Genomic DNA, 20886 nt, shown 5'->3' with positions numbered 1-20886 from the left:
TAAAGTCCTATGAAGTCTATAGAAGCAAGTCTTGCTCCATAACTGCACCGACTCCAGAGATTTAACTTCACAACCAACACATCAAACAAAACGTTTGCATGCAGTCACCGTATTCTCGTAACCCCAAAGGATCGTGTGATGACCTCACAGACGGACTTACTCTCATTGTTGAAGAGCCCGTCCTTGCGGGGGTCCTCTGGACGCTCCTTGCCGTCACACACCTCCATCTTTTCTACCTTGAAGTCCTGCTGCTCTTCCTCCTCCTCCTCCTCGTCCTCGTTGTCGCTGTACTGCGACAGAGAGCTGACCAACTCCACGAATATCTCATCGTTGATGAAGCCGCACTCTGCGAAACACAGACGCGTGATTCTGACATCCTGTCTCGTGGTGTTATGAGCTTCTGTGCAGTCTTGTTGTACGGTAAGCTTTTCATTTATTCTATTACTCAGACTTCCTGAATCGCGTTTAACCTTCTCACCAGTCCTTTAGTCCTGATGGAAGACACACAGACCTCACCTACTGCGTATTTTAACACTCTCAGATATTGATAAACTTCTCATCACACCCTCCACTCTAACCTCCGTGTGTCCACAGACGCTCACCTCTGTCTCCGTGGACTTTGCCGTCATAGTTCTTGATGAGCTCTTCTATGAAAGTACCATCTTGGTCCAGGATCTCGTCTCCCATGTAGGGGATGTTATGGAGCACCGTCTCATCCTCCACCTGATGCAAAAAAACCACAGCTGTGGTTGTAAATGATCCGGACCAACGACCACTGTTTCACTTCTACAGCCCAAGCACATGAACACATTTGACACTAGATACAGTTGTTCAAACACACCATGAAGTTCTGCTGCAGCGGCGACCAGGAGTACATGACCGGGACTGAGGCCACGGCGTTCAGAGTCTTCAGGGGGATGACCTGCCTGGAGAACTCAGAGAAGCCGCTGTCCACCGTGCACTGCAGAGAAAACCGTGCAGTCAGAACACGTTCTACAACACTGCGACAGAGACGTCACCGTTAATCCACCGACCTCTCGGGTGCCTCTTAAGGAGCCGACAGACGTCATGATGTGAGCCGGCTGGATTCGCCTGGTCCTCCACTCCTGGTTCAAAACGTCAGTTCGATCCATGATTTTCTGACGGTTGTTGTTGAACATGCTCTGGAAGAGATGAAAAGATATTCAAATAAAACGGTGAGAATCGTATCAGTAAGCAGCCAAAATGTGCCGTGATATGACAGGATGTTGACGGGTGATAAAAACATTCATTTTACTGCCATGTCTACGTGGCCATCATGTCTGATTATTGATGTATAGAAGCAGGCCTGTGCAAGTGCCGGCTGCCAGCCAGATTGCCGCCTCCACCTCTTCTCCATCTGGACAATTTAACACTATATCATTTACTTTTTATATGAACATTTATCTTATTCCAAATCACTGGATTTAGGGCTACGCTGGTCTAAGTGTAAGGTGTCTCAAGTGATTTCTGAACACCCCAAACGGGAGAGTTAAAAACATAAACAAAACATCCCAGGGACAAAACAACTGCTGACGTAAAGAGGAAATGAGAGCGAGCAATGTTGGCACGCAAACCTGACATAACCTGTTGCTGCTTACATGATATAAAATTGTTTATATAGGAGAACGGTGTTCGGATTTTTGGATGAGCTTGTGTCCTCGACCACCAGCCTGTTTACAGTATGCCCCAGCCCTTTAGCAAACATCTGACAGTCTGCATGACATGAAGGTCTCTTTGAGTGTGTCTGTGTGTGTGTTTGGACAAACCTTGACCTCGTCGGCCCGTCTGAAGCGTTTGAGCTGCCGAAGCCTCATGTACTCAGACTTCACCCTCCTCTTCCAGATGCTGGGACCTTTCTCCGAGCGCTTCCCTGTCAGCACCATGATCAACCTGCAAAACACACAGCAGGAGGATGAAGGTTTCTACGCACTGAATGCGTTTATATTCCATATTTTCAGTCTTTGCCAGGAGGTGGGGCTGAAACATATGTAGGGATGGGAATCGAGAATCGTCTGTTTTCTATTTGAATAGAAAGAAATATCTAAACTGTGGGCCGTGATTCAGATATCTGGAAGCTGTCTAAAAGACAACCATACAAAAAAACCGTCACTTCTCACTTCTGTGCTTACATGTCCACATTGACAGGATTTTCCTCACTCCTTTGGCAAATCTGCTGTTAACTGGAGGAAGTGGAACAGGAAATGAATGCGTTGCTGTAAATAACAGTCATCTGTCCGTGTGTATTAACGAGATCTATCTGGCACACAGTGAGAAGTCGGCGTGAGTCACTGCCGACCGGTCTGACTGAGATCTCACACTTTAGATTAGACATGTCAGACGGCTGTCATGGATAGATATTATCCGGTTAGATGTGGGTCAGATTGTAGGAGACGTGGAGGACGTAAGTGACACGACACAGTTTGCCATCTTTAAAAACACAGACTGAGTAAGAGAATAAAAGCAGCCAAGCATGCAAATAAAAATGGAGAGTTCCAGTTAAAAATCCCCAACGGGCAAATGGTTAAAAAAATAATCAAAGACATTTCCAGAGCTGATGATGGACGAAGATAAGGAGAAGAATCTCACTTCCTTGATGTCTCTTCTGAGAGTTGCACAGTGCACAATTATGGCTGGTAAAGACCAACTTATTATTAGTTTTATTAAACGGAAACGAGCATTTCAAATATCCTGGAAACAGGAGTTTTGTTGGGTATGGTTAGAGGATAAAACTCCAGATTAATTTACTTAAAATAAGATTAAACATGACAATTAGCATTGGTCTTTGTTGTTGTTTGATAACTGCTAAAAAAAATACAAACAATTTGTATAAAGGCAAGTGAAGAAAAACATTAACATTGAACCCTGTATCAGCACTGTCTGCCAAGAACAGCTGCCAGTTTATGAGATATTCTGGTTAACAACTCACTGATATAAACGATGTGGACAGAATATTACAACCACCTCTTAGAACTCAACACCACAAACTGTAGTCTCAAAAACCAACTAAAAGTTGAATCGACACATTTCTAAAGCAGCTTCAACTAAATCTGAACATTATTATATGAATGGAGGTTTGATTCATTACACGGCTGATTTATTAATAGTCAGTCTGCGGCAGTTTTAGTCTGACAACTGAGTTTATATGATCCTCCTTATCCACCTGGTTGTTTGACAGGATGAAAAACAATTTAAACATACTTGTACTTTAGTACTTCAATGTTATGCTACTTTCTACTCTACTATTGTACTTTGTATTCAACTACATTTTCTTTAACCGTATAACTATTTACATTAAAAAAAACATTTGGTATAACGCAGTACTGTACTACTAATCTACCAACAAGTATACAAAGTATCTACACACATTGACAAACATTAAAATGTTCCTACATGTATTATTAGTGATAAAAACAGACTACTACAATATTTACAACACTATTACACATGTAAAAAGGACATATTCTGCCAAATTATTAGACTCACGTTTACTTTCAGTTTGTTATTAATAGGCCTATTTCAGTACTTTTAGTTAAATATCATTTTGAGATTGTGGTATTTCTACTATTAAGTATCATGTTAAATTCAGGACCCAACACTGTCTTCTCATGGGTAAACCTACTGAAATAACAACACGTATTCTAGTGCAACAACTGCATCTTTTCATGGTAATAAACACTAATTCTAATACAACATTTTATTGTATTATGTATTTTAGAACCTGTTTTGCTGGGCTGTGAATGTTTGTTTGCGGTCTTTTAATTGCACTTATCAGGAGTAAGGTTAGCACTCGTAATATACAATAAAGCCTTTATATTCTATTGATGTTCACTGGGTGAGCTAAGCTACAAATAACAAGCAAGCTTCAAGCTAACGATAGCTTGTCGTCGCCAAGTTTGTATCCCATCAAAATGTGTTTAATGTCACATAAAGCTGTCTGAAACATGAAGGCATTAGTTTACACTTTGCACTGACAGCTCCTCTTACCTGCACAGGTGTCTCCGTCCTCATCCAACGGAGTGATTCGGGATTTATATGACAAACACTGGCCAAAGTCGTCCTTTGTGTTTAGCTAGCTCCGGTGCTAGCTGTAAGGTTAGCTCGGCAGCTAACTAGCTAGCAAGTTAGCTTCAGGGAGGAGGGAGAGAACCACTTTGCGCGAGACCAGCTTCACGTGCCCAAGAGTCGGCGAACAGAATAACAAAGCGTCCGTTAGTTCCCGCGTTTAACCCGGCTCTGTCATAAAATACACCGTGTTTGTGGATGAACAAATTCTCCCAATCTCAATGTTTCCGCTACTGTTTCAAACTGCCGTCTCGCACTCACCGCCCACTACGGCTGCAGTAGGATTCAAGAGGCGCCAAACGCTTTGGGCCAATCAGAGGAGCCGACGTTAAGGCATTCTCAGTGTGATGCCGCGCGATTGGTCGAGCGGTGTCGGTGTGGCAGCGAATGAGGACGCGCCGGCAGGGGCATGTAACGCGGGAACATGTGGACCGGGTTTCTCTTTGTTCTCTCCGTGTGTCAACAGAATAGAAACCGAAACATAAAAATAGCTTGATAATAGCGACAGTTACAATTATTAACAAACCAGATTTATGGTTTGTATTTAATTATTTACTAGTGTTGGTGTCAGCTGTCATGTTTGGTGAATGAAAGAGGTTCCGCGGTCTCAGACAAGAGTGAGCAAGAGGGTCGCCAAGTTTATTTAGCCCCGCCCCTTCTCAACAGCCATTGGCTGACAGCTCAACAGTGTGTCTATGCTGCGTTCAAGGTAATTGGAAATACAAGTTAAACCACATATTTCTGAGTTTATGTTTTTTTATTTTGTATAACAAGCACATTAAGTAGTTTTTCTTTTTTCCTCATCAGTTTTTTTGGTATCAGGGCTTTAAAAAACAGAAACCAAACAAAATATTATAAATCAGACAATATATATTGATACGGCTTACATTTTACATCCCATTATCGTCTTTTACTTCTGCTATCTAAGATATAAATGTGCTGCTAATTATGTTCTCTTGTATGTCTATTGCATTACTATATTTGATTTTTTTCTTTCTTTGTTCTTTGTGGGGAATACCACAAAGTCAGTCATGTCAATCAGCAGAACAGACACATTCATACATCATTAATATTCTTTTCTCAGTTTGAGTAGCTGTGCACGGAGGTAACACACAGGAACTGAATCCCTCAAATACATTTTCCAAAATATAAAAAAATAAACATGGTCAGATTTAACTGAAAGGGGGATAAAAATCAGCCATGAGGCTCCTTTTGTGGCTTGTTCAAGCCCACTCTGACATGTGGACTGTAGGTGCAGGGAACCTGTGATGACGCCTCCTTTCCACTAGGGGTCTGTGTCCGGTTTGCTGGCTACTCTTTGTCTTTTTTATTACTGACTCTCTATGTTTGTTTAGTTTACTTCATGTGTTCTTCAAATAAATGTGCTTATTTATTAATTTTACACCCGTCTGATCTCCCATTTACGTTGCAGCCATTGAGCCGGGTTGCAACAGGATGGAAGACACCATGGGTCTTTCTCATTTCCCGAATTTTGTGCCTGCTCGATTCCTTTCCTCGCCTCCTCGGCCAAGGGAGATGGTAGGGGAGGAGGTGAGGAAGAGACACGAGGAGAGAGGAGTCGAGGCAACAGACCTTTAACAAATGAGATATCCTTGCAAAGGATACACCGGTGTTTCATCGCTTTTCAAGGTGCATTTTAGCAATTGGGATGTTCTTCAAGATGGAGATTGATGTCTGGGTAAAAAGCTGTAAGAATCGAGGAGCCACAAAATCGTGAAAATAACAAAGACCCAATGATCTCAACTTCTAAGTCAACCAAGACAACATGATGTAAAGTACTTGGAAAAATGGGACAACATCTACATCTCCATGAAAACTGGACAAACTCCCATAAACTGAGGGAATTGAAAAAGGTCCAGAACAGCTACTAACTGGAGGGACTTAATCTACGACCTCCTGTAAATGTCACATTAAGAGAAGCGTCGACCGTAAACAGGAAGTTGTCAGCCAGCAGATGGCTCTAAAACTCTTCAGAGTTCACAGGAATTTAACTCACAAGCTGCACTCGGCCCTCTTTAGCTCTTATATTTGATACCAGTGGACAACAAGGAAAGGCAAGGCAAATTTATTTATATAGCACATTTCAACAACAAGGTAATTCAAAGTGCTTCACATAAAACCATTAAAAACATCAAAACATAAGGCAAAAGAAAAGGAGATTTAAAAACAATTAAGAACATTCGTTGAAACATTAAAAACATTCATTAAAACACTAAAAAGCAGTGTAAGAAATAAAATACAGTAGTAAAATGCAGAAATGCAGAAATTGATTAATATCCTTGAATGTGGTTGAGTTGTTGATTAGTTCAATGCATTTACCCAGCCCTTGTATGGGATTATAGTCCCCGGGTGATATAGTTATGTAGATGTGTGTGTCGTCTGCGTACTTATGATAACACACTTTGTTGTTTTCCATAATCTGAGCTAGTGGAAGCATGTAGATGTTGAACAGAAGAGGCCCCAGTATTGAACCTTGGGGAACACCACATGTCATTTTAGTACATTACAAAGAGTACATTAAAATGATGCAAACACACTTTAAAATCTTCAGATCAAGCCCAGATGTTCACAGAGGAAGGGGTCGGCCTCACAGAGGATCTCAATCATCTCTGAACTGGCAGCTTCACCTTTCCTCCTCACGGTATCGACGACGAAACGAGCTTTGTCGCCCTTGTTTCGCATCTCGTCTGCCGACTCCCTCTCGGAATCGGTTATCACCGTCTTCTCAAACAGTTTGTCCAGCAGACTTTTGAGCACGGGTCCCGAGATGCCTTCGACGAAGCCGCTCCGTACGTCCAGCAGCCTCTCGCGAGCAGGGAGGTTCAGAGCACTTGGCCCGCAGGACCTTCTGACTCCAGCGGCGGAAAGACAAACTCGTCTTTCCCAGGCACTGTGGGAGCTGTCGCTGTCCCTCAAAAACAGCTTGATGTGTTTCAGCGTCGTCTCCCAAGTCACCTGGAATGATGGGAAGTAGTTGTCATAGTTGTCACTGTCAAACTCCGCTTCAGTTGGCTGAACCAGAACCTGGTGGTCTTCAGGACTCGCGGACAGAGTGTACTCCTGCTTCGGGTGCAGTTTACAGTGTGGGGACGTCTCGATGTAGCTCTCATCTCCTACTGTCTTCTTCCTGATGCGCAGAACGTCCCGGAGCACCACGTTCCTCGGTAGCAACAACACATTGAGGACGGATTCTGGATCAGGGTCGGCTTGGGGCCTGTAGAACAGCAGAACCAGCGCTCGGACCGGGTCGGGGGGCGAGTCTCCGTCCTTGACGTTACCGAACGCAGAAAACCCTGTGACGCTTATGACGACGTGAGTTTCTGTCGCCTTATTCGGGCTGATGAACTCGACGCCCTCGTCTTTCACGTGAGCGACCGAAAGGAAGTCACAGCCCCCCGTGGAGCGGATCTCACAGTGCGGGAGGTGAAGGCCACGCACGGACCGCTGCTCACACTTGATGTCAAACAGGGGCCCCGCAGGCTTCTTGTAATATTGGACCAGCAGCCTCCAGTCCCAAGGGACGGTCCTGTAGACCACGTCCCCTTCTCCCCCCATGTGGAACACCAGGCCCGTCATGCTGCACCGGTACAGGCCTGGGCAGGAGCACCGGAACCGGAAGATTTCGTTGTTGTTCTCATCAGCGGTGATGTCAGGTGTGAACTCCTCAGAGCTGCTTTTTAACAGCGCGTCAGGTGAGCTTTCAGCCCGTCTGAGGGTCCTGATCTCCGCAGAGTTTATTTGACTCAGCGATGGCATGCTGTGAGGGCGAGACAGGCAGCTGGAGTCTCCCCTGCTCCAAGGAGGTTGGGGGTGACCACGTTCTGGCAGGGCGTTGGTGACAGAGTAGTTCACGGCTGCAACAGGTGAGTCAATTTCCATCAGGACATCGGCGTCTCCTCCAGGCTCACTTTCAGGCTCCACAGAGAAAAGCTCAGCTGCATCTTGTGCAACGATTCCTCCGGTGCAGACGGTTGAGTCCTTTATGACTGTAGCTCTGCCTTGTGCACATAGAGGGCCGGCGACAGTTGGAGTTACGGACTGAGAGCGGCTGTGTCTTCTGACAGACACGGATTTAAATCTGGAGCCACCATCATCTGTGTCTTTTCTGTTTGGAGGATGTAAATAAGGGTGTGATGAAGCACGCGTATAAGAACGATTTCCCCGGACAACCTGTGTTTGTTCCCCTCGTTGATAACCTGCAGCAGAGATGACGGTGGAGGAGAGACCACCTGCTGCTCTATTCATCCCCCTGCCCCTGACATCTGCTGCAGAGGAGGTGACGTTTTCTGTCATTGATAGAGGTTCACATACAATGTAGTCAGGGGAACAACTGGTAGAAAGAACACACTTTTCATACTTTTGCTTTCCTCCGGAGCTTTGGTCCGTTAAGACTTTCTTCTGGGGTTCTTGAGTAAAAGAAGGTTGTTGGGACGGAGGAGGTGCGTGAACCAGTCCAGAGTGTGTTACACCTTGAAGAGGATGCCCATCTCTTATGGGAACCATCTCATAGTCAGTGCTAGTCGGAGGAAGAGGCTCATCGCATGTGTCAGGCTGAAAATGGGGATTGAAAGGCGGATAGTGAGACTGTTCACAAGCGTTCCCGAGGCGAGGGCCAGAAGTATCTCCACAGATCCTGGACAGAGCTCTCCTGATCGCTCTGGCCACTCTGCTGAAACATGATTCTTCTTGCTCCCTTCTTGTGTGTTTTACAGTGGACACCATTTTTGCTGCGTTGTCAATAAAGCGTCCGAGTCAGTGGAGCCGAATGAGCGACAGAAGTCAGGAGATCACCTCGCTGCTCTGTTCCCTGAAATTAAAAAATTGAAATATAAATCTATTAAATTATAACTAACATTTTAAAATGATCTCCACTTTTAACAGCTGCAATATTGAAATAAAACCATCAATAATAATAATAAGCCAGTAATATAATATGTATGATGCTGAAATGGACCATTCTGCATAATGAGTACTTTTGGTACAATAAGTTTATTTTGATGCTAATACTTGTAACAGAGTACTTCTACATCGTTGTATTACTACTTTTACTGAAGTAAAAGATTTAAAATCCTCTTCAACCACTGATGAGACGAGATGTGTCAGAATTGTTGAATCAACTTTCTATTTTCACCTTGACGAAGACTCACGAAGATGAATTATGTTGTCAATTTAAACAAATACACATAATAATAACAATAATACACACATTATAAGCTGATAGTCAGTTAAGGTAAATGCAAAAAGACGAGAGGAATCTTTATAACTAATACAGGACACGAGACAGACAGGAAATTAATCTGTGTCAGGAAATAACAGAAAAAGAAGGTTGGCAGCGAAGTATCAATAAAACAGTGTAAAAATACACCGTTTAAAGTAAAAGTTATGTAAATTCAACCAACCAAAAGTAAAAGTACTCTTTCTGCAGAGTGGTCCATTTCTAAAAAATACTACATTATATTATTGTATTATAATTATTGATGCATTAAAGTTTTTAAGTTTACTTTGTCTGCTGGGTACTTGAATTTGCCCCAAACAGAAATACTTCTTCATCTATATTATTACACCATCATTTATTTGATTATATTTTGTAATATTAATCTGAAAAGTAACTGAATACTTGTAGTGAGTATAGAGTAGAAGAGTATAAAGTGACAGAAAATAGAAATACTCAACTAAAGTACAAGAGCCTCAAAATTGTACGCAAGTAAAGCACAAAATGTACTTATAATAAACCAAACCTTCTAGATAAATACACTTCTTAAAGTCTTCATTTCTCACAAACACTTATTATAAGTTTGAGTATTTAATTAAGACGTTCTCTCATCAGTTTTGTCTCAGACTTACCGTTGCAGAGCTGCACAGTGAGTTCAATCTTCAAATAAAGAATAAATCAAATGTCAGAGATTGTTGGTGAGTCTGTTTTATTTTCTCATCCCACCACTAAACACATAAGAGGAACAGCAACCTGTCTGATGAGGTCTGAGTCTGTGGTGTTCTACGGTGGATTCCGCTTCAGACTTCCTGTTGCTGGCGTAATAAAAATCCTTCTTCAAGATGAGCAGCGCTGCAGCGAAGTCAAGACAGTTTCTTGCAGCTTTTAATGATGACGCAGGAAGTCACAGAATCTTTTTATATCCTTTAAGATCCAAGTGTAGATGACTTGTAGTTTGCAGACGGTTTGGCTTCATATACATTTGTTTGTTCATGTATAGATGTGTATGTTGCATTGTATTCTATTCTTTATTCTTTATATGTCGGCAATGTAAAGAACTCTGGAGTTGCTGCTTGTTTTTACAAGTCATATATAAATAAACTTTATTAAAAAGTGAAAGTTTAAATAAGGTAAAAGTGAGCTCATCAGAAGTTCATCCATTGATCTTGACCCCTTTACCTCCACTAACAGTATTGGAATGATTACATATTTGACATACAAATGCAATTATTTAACTATTACATTAATAAAAGGACACTTATTGAAGTTTTATTTTGATCTATTTAATTATTCAACATTTGAGTATTGTCAATGTTTTTTAAAGACATGAGGCGGGCCGCGGCCATAAGCTAATGCTATTTGTTATATTTGTTATTAGCATGGAAAGTTTTATCGCGTATGACATGGGACCTTGCAAAAAATGTAATTCAAATCACACATAATCTTGAATACTTGTTTTAAGGCTCTTCTCCTCCCAGCTCGTGAGAGCTAACAGCTAACGGTAGCTAGCTAGTTTACCGCATTTCCTCCATTTAACAATAGAAAACGGCTTCAAAAATGCTAATTTTACCGTTTAACAAGGTTACAAAACAAAACAAAACTTCTTACTGAATAAATTAACAATGTTTCCGGACCTCAAAACACTGTTTTCTTAGCGGCTGTCAATTCGTTTTTCTTTCAAGTCGAACTGTTCACTTAAGTCCCACCCTCCGAGGAAATACTCATCACTGATTGGCTGATATCGAAGAATGACACCTGGGTAACCAATAAAGAGAAGAAGACCAAGACAAGTTCAAAGACTGCTGTAAACGTAGAATATTAGGATGCTGCTTTGAGGCTGAACGCTTGGCTTGAATGTAGTCGTTCGATTTTTATTTTAAGTTGTACAGCTATTCGTTTCAATAATGAAGGAAATCTTGTGTTTTCAAATGATTTATTTGTAAAAAAGAAAGAAAGTTTTTTGTCATGTGTGATTCATGATAGTTAACAAATACTCAATTTGGGAATCTTACAAAAATATTTTCCTCACTCACGAAGGAATGATCCAAAAAACAAAAACGATATAAACTCAACACAACAGGAAATTAAATCCACGCCTAAAAACTCTTCAATGACGACTCTCTTCTCATACTTCAGGACCTTCTCCTCCGGGTATGAGCTGCAAGAAAAAGAAGAAAAAGTACAGATTTAAATCACACTGAAGGTCTACAACAACAGCACCAGGTGGTGTGGAGGTGTGAGAGGTAATGGAGCAGAACATGCAGCGTATTTACACACCATGGTGATGTTATTGCCATTGAGGAGGATCTGGTCCAGTTTGGTTATCCTCCGTCCCTCTGGTGTGATTTCACTGAAACACAGATATGATTAATGAGTTAATTCAGGCTTAGAAAATCCTACAATTCATGTAAAAACAAGAGGAGTACTTACAATTCTGTCACATCTTCTAGGACCATATCTAACACACAGAGTTAAGAACCAAAAACTGGGACAATATTCAGAGAAAACGGTAAAATAAGGCAGTTTATTGCAGTTATTATTTCATGTTTTTTCTGTCACATTGTAATAAATGTGGAAAGGATACTGACGAAGTCGTCGAAACCCAGCAGGGTGCCGACGATTTCTTTGTCGGTTTTCATGACGATGTGAATCCGGGAGCCGATACATTTGTCCACAAGCTCTAAAAGCAGAAACACAAAGTCAGATCAGGGAGTCGGTCTTTATATTTTTGCACAATTTTGGAGGCTACCTTATAAATATTAGAGCGTGAAGGATTTGTTGAGCGACAGAAAAATCATCAGGAATTCTTTTAAATAATAAATTTGATTATTTAAGTAATGTTTTGAGCAAAAATGCTTTTTCCAATGTCAGGATTTGACGGCTCTTTGGGCATTTTTCACTATTTATTTTACATTTTGTAACAAAATGATACATTTATTAATTGAGAAACTACTCACAGATGAATCTATAATGAAAACAATCACTTTTATTTATTTTCTGCTGCTAAATACAATAAATCACGGCCAGTAAGAGCTTTATCGGACACAGTCCTGCAATTTTCATTGTCAATTAATCTGCTTTAAGTCTTCAAATTGCTTGTTTAAACTGGACAAAAGTCCCAAATACAAGTACATTAGTAATAAGTATATTTATTCAGTTAATTGATTGTGATGTCTTAAAACAAAGCAACACATTTAAATAATGTTCTCAGGCAGATCTGATAGGATGAAAATCAAAGTATTCAGACACTTTACTGAAGTAAAAGTACTAATACCACACTGTAAAAATACTCTGTTACAAGTGTAACATTGACAATGTTACTTAAGTTAAAGTATTATATAAAAGTATTCAAACTGACTGTTCCACTAATATTCTATTATTATTAAAATTATTAACTTACCTCCTAATAAGACATTTTGGTGCGAAGAAAATGCTACTTTAAATACATTTAATTATTTGTACTGTCAATCTGTATGATATGCTAATTAGTAAAGACAGCTAACGTTAATAATAACGAGTATCATGCGTTTGTAGCATGTGATGCTAACGTTAACTAGCTAACAAAACCTCTCAAAAAACTCCCTAATATCTTGAACTCACGCTTCAACCTGCCACCGTGCACTCTGACTTTTATCACTGATTCATAATCAGATATTTAGAAACAGAAACTCGACATAATTAGGAGTTTACAAACCAAGTGGGAGCAGCTGAGACGGATTCGTGGTCGGAGCAGCAGCCGCCATGTTCATTCAATGGGCGGCAGGCGGAAGCAATCGACATAAGAAGGCGAGTGAGCAGGCTAAAGCAATCGAGCTCAGACTCAATCATCGAATGACTATTTGTAACGGTCACAGATCCGTTTGAATTGTGTATAATTTAATCAGAAATCTATAAAAACACACGATTGAATGAGTGTACCAGAAACTGACAGGACCCAACAATGTAATTATGTTTTTCAATCTATTTCCACACGATGGCCCCGGTTGTGCTCGTGAATACATGACGTAATTATTTGACTGTAACAAAGATGACAGAGTCAAGGACAAGATGGATCCCCACCACAGTTTCTGTTGTCTGCCCGGTCCAGCGGTGGAAGTCAGTTGTTGTTTTATTGTTTGTTTTCTTTGCATTTACCAGGCCTTTACAGTTGAATTTATCCACTTAACTGTATTTACTGCGTCTACAACATGGTGATTTATTTAAACTTACATTTATTCATGCGACATTGTATTATTATTTATTTATTTTTAATGTTTGCCTATTTTTATCTTGTTTTTAAAAATAAATGTTTGTACTTTTGTGAATAAAATGTTCTTTAATTTTCTTTAAATATACTTATATACATATAAGATACTTAAAAATATAATATATTCATACATATGTATATTTAAAGTATCTTTTTATTCAAAAAATTAAGGAAAAAATTTATATATAAATATTTTAATATATATATATTTTATTTCTTATATTTTTGTATAGAAATATACATACAATTAAAAAAATCTATATGTATATAATTAAAAAAAAATAATATATACTTTTCTTTTTGCCTCGCAAAGCTTTGACGAAGACGGAAGTGCGCTGCACTGAACCCTCTCGCTTTCCGTCCGTCCTCTGACACGCTCGAGACGAAGCGGAAGGAGAGAGAATCGTCTCCGCGGTGGTTTGTGTTCGTGCTCCCTGTCCAGCGGAACCAGTGCGCGCGCGCGCGTGTGTGTGTATGTGTGTGTGTGTGTGTGTGTGTGGAAGAGGGGGCAAAGAATCCGTTTTTGTTGGCCGTGTTTACATCCGGAGGTGGGGGTGTGGAGGAAGGGATGGAGTCTCACGGCAGAGACGAGCCGAAGGGACCGGTGCTGCACATCGTGGTGGTTGGATTTCACCACAAAAAAGGCTGTCAGGTAAACACGAACACCTGCTTCTTTCTAAGCTAACGCAGCTAGCTGCTAGCCTAGTTGACTCATAATAAAGACACATTTCCGCCTTTATTTCCGCACGGATTGACTTGTTGTGAGTATTTTCTTCTTCTTTTCGCTGTGTGTCAGTGCAAGGGTGATAATTCACATTAGCATCAACATCAGCTGTTCGCTGTGGGCTCTGTGGGGTTATGTAACATGTGCTCTGCTGCCAGGTTGGGCATCTTTCCACTTCAGTGTTTTTCAACTGCAAGCAGCTCTGTGTGTCTTAATATACAATGTGTATCTTCCCTCTCTGTTCGTCATCTTTTGGCTGATTTAGTACCCGGATATGAACAATGTGAGGATGTTTAGTTAAACAACAAATATTTTGAGACACTTGCTCCTCTGTGGTGTTTAAAGTATTTACTTATTTATCATCTCTTGCAAAAGAAACAACAATAATATTTTCCTGAAAATAGTTTTGCCAGTAAAATATCAATCGTCTCGAGTAGTCCTAAACTAATCATCAACTATTTTGATAAATAATTACTCATTTAAGATGTTTTTCAAGATAATAAATGCAAAATATTCCCACGCTGCAGCTTCTCCAAAGTAAAGATTTGATGTTTGTCTCAGTTTTGTATCTTAATTAACTGAATGAAACAGTTTTCGGACATCTTTTAGACTCAACAGATGGATAAAATGAGGATAAAGTGTCTTTATAATAATGCAACATCGTTTATTTATCTAAAGTTGTAGTTATAACGCAGCTTACATGAGCAGGAAAACAAGTTTTAACCATTTTATGATGATATAAACAACGCCTGCAATCACAACTAACGTGACGTTTTCTTTCACAAAGCCTCAGCTTGGTTCCTTTTTACAAAAACCACACAGAAAAGCTCACATCTGAAACCTGTTTTTACTTTTAATCTACGTCCTGAAGCCTCTTCTCATAATCGCCTCCTCTTCATCACATTAACGGGCCGAGCTGGCGGCTCAGAAGCAGCTGCTGCATGAAGGCAGAAGACGAAACAAGACTTTGTTTTTATTTTAGAATGAGACCCTACGAAGCTCTTTGTTTCCACTCCGGGGGAGGAGGAGGTCATCTGATCGGGTCAGCGACCTCCTGCCGGGTATCAGATCGAGTTCTTGGCTCTTTAATCCGTCGGCTCCGTCTCTTTCAGCCTCCTTCTGTTCACCGTCTGCTGTGTGAGATGTATTCACATCAGTTACTGCAGTAAAAGTACTAATACTACACTGGAAATACTGTTTACCTCTGAGATGTAGTACAGTAAAAAGTACAATATGTACCTTTTATTTTGAAAATCAAGTCCACAGAGAGAACAATAAGACAGTTAATAATTGATAAGTTAATTAGACATTGCAAGCATTGTAACACTCCCTGGATAAAGATACTGTGTGTAATTAGTTTTTTAACTATGAGAAGAATGCTGTTAAATACCGCTAAATGAAACTGTTACCAGTATAACATCCTGATTTCTTTAAAACAGAAGTATGATAAAGAAGAGCTCATGCCGATGTGAACATGTGACTCTCTGTCCTGCAGGTTGAGTTCTCGTACCCGCCGCTGATGCCCGACGAGGGTCACGACAGCAACCTGCTGCCGGAGGAGTGGAGGTACCTCCCATTCCTGTCGCTTCCTGACGGAGCGCACAACTACCAGGAAGGTACGTCACACAGATGTTTATAGATAAAATATAATAAAAATACACAAAACATAACAGAGATAAATAATATCAGAGTGCAGGAAGAGGCAGAAAACCCACTGGGCTTATTACAAGCCTCCACCGATAGAATATTAAAATGATATTAATGTTAATTAACACCTATGAAGGTTTCCGTACTATAATAGCAGAACGTATCAGTGAGTTTATTCTATATCCTTTGTTTTATATATGTTTCAATGTTTATATTTATTCACAAACGTCTAAATCTTTATGATCAAAGACGTTGTTTCTGCATCTAGACTTGAAACGATGAATATTTTCTGGTTTTCTTTGTCTTCTATTAAATAAAACTGAATATTTTATACAACTTTCTGCCTTTTACAGACCACTGGAATAATGAAAGTAACAGTTAGTTGCAGCTTTATTTGCGTCGTTGCTACAAATAGCTATTATTTACTGTCTTTGATTAATTCTGAACTCCATGTTTCTACTGTTCACCTCACTATTGTCCCGATGAAAGAGACTTCCCAGAGTTGTTGTGCCTTGTTTTTGGCTTCTGATGAACCTCTTTAATGCGTTAATCTATGATTTAAACTGGACTTCCTGGATCGTCTGTCTTTGTGAGGGACCTTTCTATAGAGAGAAACTTTTTATGCCACCCTGAGTCTAGAACAGAGGTAGCCAACACGGTGCCCGCGGGCACCCTGTCGCCCGCAGGGACCACGTGAGTCGCCCGCGAGACATGTTCTAAAAATAGCACTAGTCACCATGGAGCTCCGTCTAAAATTGTAGTTGCTGTTCTTTTTCAATCAAAAACGCTTGCATTAGTGTAGATTTTAAAATGACAATATTTCTTGTCATAAGAGAGTTGGGTACCCGGAGGCGCACGGCGGACAGCCAGGACGAGGCTGCCGCACCGCACTAGGTTTTCAGGTTCTGAATGGCGGGCGCTTCCCGTTGGCGCCAGACGCGCGCCGCGAGCGCAACCTGAGCGCACCCCGTCGTCAGGTCCGTAAATCCTCGGAACAGGCCGCGGGGCAACAACTCAGGGGTGGCAGGGGTCGAGGCGAGGCAACGCAATCCGACCGAAAAGGCCCAGACTAGAGGTTTGAACGCGGGCGCCCGAAGACGCTCGCGCGCCTCGGAGGGTTGGATCCCCCGCTCGGCTATAGACGAGACTCGTTACTGGTTTCTTCGTGGAGAAAAAGGTACCGTTGGAAAAGCTGGTGTCGGTGACAACAGACGGGGCTCCCGCGATGACGGGCCGGCATGCAGGCTTCATTGCGCAATGCAAAGGTGACCCAGACTTCCCAAAATGTCTACATTACCACTGCATCATTCACCAGCAGGCGCTATGTGCAAAAGTAACCGGCTTTGATCATGTGATGATACAAAAATATCAGAGATGTGATACCTCTGACTTTCAAATGTTGAAACAGATTAACAGAAATAAAAGTTGCATGTTTAAATATGTATGTGTAGCTATACCATCATTGTTGTGGAAATCATTCTTAATAATTATTGTGAGGAATAATTAACTGACATGTGATCAAACAGTCTCTTCACATATATTCTTATTATTAAAAGGTGATCTGTGCAACTTTGTTATTCAGGAAGTTTGTATCAAATAAGTAGCCCTTCGTACTACTTGGTACCCTTGAAGTAGCTCTCAGTTTGAAAAAGGTTGGTGACCCCTGGTCGAGAACCTAGTTTCAGCAGCGGACAATAAACAGGTGAAATAGAGACTTCAATGTGTTTGTTTGGGTGAAAGCAGCAGCAGAGACTCGGTATCCAGGCTGTAAAGAGAGAGCAGCACTCTGCCGTCATGTGACAGTCCTGTGGTTCACCGCTGCTCCTCATGCTGTCCAATGAACGCAAACAGGAGGAACTAAACCAACACGTAATCAAACACTGCTGTCTGCTTTATGTTCGGTGTCTTCACGTGTCAAGAATAAGCAACGCGCTCCCAGAGCAGGAGATGCATCCGCCAGCCTGAACGAAGGAGAGATATCGGCTCAAACTAGCGATCTGTCTCGCAGATCATTTCTTAATCTTCTCGATCCGTGTCGTGCGTTTCCTCATCTGCTGTGTGCTTTGTTTCTGCTGCTGCAGCTGTTTGCTGATATAAAAACACAAAGCAGCAGCGATGTGAGCGGCTGCCTCTGCACTGCGGCTCATAAAGAGACGGCAGTCGCACTGATACAACAGGGTGTCGGTTACAGAGGAAATACAGTGACGATCAGCAGAGTCATCACATGAGAGCACACACACACACACACACACTTTATGAAATAAATGACAACATAATTAGTCATTCTTGCTCGCTGCAGCTGTTCTATAAGAATCATTTTTCATGGTTTTGTTCCAACGTTCATTTCAGTCGTTTTGCATCTTTTCTGCTCTTTTTTTTTAACTTTATTTTTCAATTTCTATACTTCCTACGAATTCAAAACAGGTTTTATATTTTGGTTGTTCACCATAGAAAGCAATGAAAATACAGAGTTTTGAGTGTGCCGTTAAATGTGCACTATTATCCCACAATGCAATGCTCAAAAAAGGAAATGGAGGAGCTTCTTATAGCTGCAAAGTATTACAACAAGTTGCTTGAGAAAGAAACCTAAAGCAGAGAGGTTGGAGGGTTGTGCTTTGGTGGCCTGGCGCTGCTCAGCGTGGACCTCTGGTTAATCTCTGACGTCCACACTCTGACCTTTTGATGTTCCAGACTCTAAACACGTCACAAAACGCTCTTCATCCTTCATCCTCACGTGGAATGAAGGCCGATCGCTGAGCCTTTTACTTCACTTCTCCCACAGTGGGCTTTTGCCGTTAAAGGGAGCTTCAGGCAATCTGTGATGCGATGTTGTAGTTTGTATTATCGAGCAGTAAAAATCTATACTGTTCCTCACTTGGATTTATGGGCTTAAACAACCACTCGTAGCGCAGAAGGTTTCACATTTGCAGTTTCTTTTCTCTACATTAGAACAATTCTTCTGTTCTGTTTTTGTGCACTGTATTCATGAGTTAAGCTTTTAGGAAATCAAACCCTGGTGATGAGCTTTGACTTCGCTAAAAGCATGATTTGAGTTTTTCTATTTATCGCTGCAAAAAAGGCGAATATCTCAGACGTCCAGAGTGTCTTTAAACGCACCAAAATGGATCCGTTTGGAAGGCAAACAGCCCGACATCACCGTCAAACGAAATGAAGTGGAAATAAAGATAATATTGAGTTTCTATTGATTTAAAACAGGCTGGGACGATAAAATGTTGACGATTATCAGAGTAGTTGCAGGTTTATTTTCTGTCGATCACCTAATTGTTTAGTCCAGACCTCAACATTATTACTATAATAGCACATTTACATCATTAATATTATCACCAATACATTGACATAACTATTACATTTATAAAGGTATTGAAAGGAAAAGCGGCAAATCTGAATGATTTTAATAACATATAATCGACTCATCTTTTCAGCTGTTCTTGTATAAAACTGTAAGATAGTTCAGTTTATAACAAGATATAGATGAGATGTAGTAGAGTAGAAGTATTAAGTGGCGTGGAAAGAAAAAAGTACCTCAACATTTTTGTGTAATAGTAGAGTAAATGCACTTAACTACATTCCACTGGTTGTATTTACTGGACCATTAAACCGTTTCTAACTAATGAATAGCTCGTTAACTTTGTCCGGTTTATCCGGTTCGTCCGCTGGCAGTCTGCTGTTTGAACAGCTTCTCTCTCTCTTACGTAACCTCGTCTCGCTCTGCAGCTCATTCTGCAGTGAAATCCTGCAGGAAAGCAGTGCATTGCTTAACTTATTTACTCCATGTAGGAAGTATTTGTTACACTTCTTATTACGTTACTTTTGCATTGCTCTGCATCACCGCCTGAGATGCAGCGTACGTTAAACCTTACACACGCCCACGTATGAACACAGATCCCTGTCTTAATACAGACAACACACACGATTATTTTTACTTTGAGTCTGTGCTGTGACATACTACTTTGTCGTAACACGGACGTATCTTCCTCTGCACAAAGGATTGTGGGTAAGAAAAGCCAGAAAAGCATGCTGGCTTGCATTCTGCAAAATGTAAACCGGGTGCATGAGGACTCCCTGGTGTTTCTGGTATTGGGACATGGATGTTAGTATGTGATATTGGAATGCACAGTTAATAACAAAGGAGAATAGAGGCGGCACCAGCAGAAAGGGATTAAGCTGTTTTATAGATGGAGCGCTGCGGAAACGTAAAACAATTCAAAGTGAATCATGGAGACATAAAAATATATTAGACACCGCACCAAAGGAAACATTAAAATGAGATTAAAAAGAAAATAAAAACAAAAAAAGAAAGTGAGAACAAGCAAATAAGTAGCTATAAAATTAGAAAAGAAAAGTGAATTTAAAAAAAGCAATAACAAAAGATGAATATTTACAGATCTTCTTTCTTTGCAGATAACTGAAGAACTTAACGACATAACTGTTCTGTAAATGTAGCTGAGGAGCAGTGAGGCGTTACAGATGAATGTAAAGAGACTACAGTTCCTCTGAGCGGTGCTCACACATGCCGTATCTGCGTACGAATGATTGCATCGTGTCGTTTATTAATGTGAGTAATCTGGTTTTGTGTTGCAGACACTGTGTACTTTCACCTTCCGCCTCGTAATGAAGACATGAAGTGTGTCTACGGAGTTTCCTGTTATCGCCAAATAGAAGCAAAGGTCAGACACATCATTGTTTTTTACAGAGTCTTAGCATATATATATATACACATATATATATATATATATATATATATATACATACATACATACAGTGGGTACGGAAAGTATTCAGACCCCTTTAAATTTTTCACTCTTTGTTTCATTGCAGCCATTTGCTAAACTCAAAAAAGTTAATTTTATTTCTCATTAATGTACACTCAGCACCCCATCTTGACAGAAAAAAACAGAAATGTAGAAATTTTTGCAAATTTATTAAAAAAGA

General features: G+C 40.7%; 4 protein-coding genes across 4 annotated transcripts in view; 1 reads left to right on the top strand and 3 right to left on the bottom strand.

Moving 5' to 3' along the window:
- Positions 1–4649, bottom strand: part of ezh2 (enhancer of zeste 2 polycomb repressive complex 2 subunit) — a 10726-nt gene extending 6077 nt beyond the window's left edge. The window contains 6 exon segments of the mRNA XM_031850412.1: positions 67–346; positions 603–723; positions 842–961; positions 1035–1163; positions 1788–1911; positions 4006–4649. Of these exon segments, the coding sequence (XP_031706272.1) occupies positions 67–346; positions 603–723; positions 842–961; positions 1035–1163; positions 1788–1904 (767 nt within the window). The 5' untranslated portion in view covers positions 1905–1911; positions 4006–4649.
- A 2002-nt stretch (positions 4650–6651) lies between these two features.
- On the bottom strand, positions 6652–10094 carry LOC116385113 (NACHT, LRR and PYD domains-containing protein 1b allele 3-like). The gene is made up of 2 exons (XM_031850315.1): positions 9949–10094; positions 6652–8911 (listed from the first exon to the last, which is right to left on the bottom strand). Exon 2 carries the CDS (start codon positions 8824–8826, stop codon positions 6652–6654), a length of 2175 nt encoding a protein of 724 aa, XP_031706175.1. The 5' UTR covers positions 8827–8911; positions 9949–10094.
- A 1138-nt stretch (positions 10095–11232) lies between these two features.
- Positions 11233–13075, bottom strand: lsm5 (LSM5 homolog, U6 small nuclear RNA and mRNA degradation associated). The gene is made up of 5 exons (XM_031850385.1): positions 13011–13075; positions 11901–11996; positions 11747–11774; positions 11594–11666; positions 11233–11474 (listed from the first exon to the last, which is right to left on the bottom strand). The coding sequence occupies exons 1-5, from the start codon at positions 13063–13065 to the stop codon at positions 11442–11444; spliced, it is 285 nt and encodes a 94-aa protein (XP_031706245.1). The 5' UTR covers positions 13066–13075; the 3' UTR covers positions 11233–11441.
- A 1055-nt stretch (positions 13076–14130) lies between these two features.
- avl9 (AVL9 homolog (S. cerevisiase)) overlaps positions 14131–20886 on the top strand; it is a 21675-nt gene continuing 14919 nt past the window's right edge. Inside the window, exons 1-3 of the mRNA XM_031850188.1 lie at positions 14131–14214; positions 15782–15902; positions 20536–20621. Of these exons, the coding sequence (XP_031706048.1) occupies positions 14131–14214; positions 15782–15902; positions 20536–20621 (291 nt within the window). The remainder of the gene's footprint in view (positions 14215–15781; positions 15903–20535; positions 20622–20886) is intronic.

This window comes from Anarrhichthys ocellatus, unplaced genomic scaffold (genome assembly GCF_004355925.1).
Source record: "Anarrhichthys ocellatus isolate YVR2014 unplaced genomic scaffold, GSC_Weel_1.0 scaffold10, whole genome shotgun sequence".
Lineage (NCBI taxonomy): Eukaryota > Metazoa > Chordata > Actinopteri > Perciformes > Anarhichadidae > Anarrhichthys > Anarrhichthys ocellatus.
This window is presented reverse-complemented; position numbering and strand designations above follow the sequence as displayed.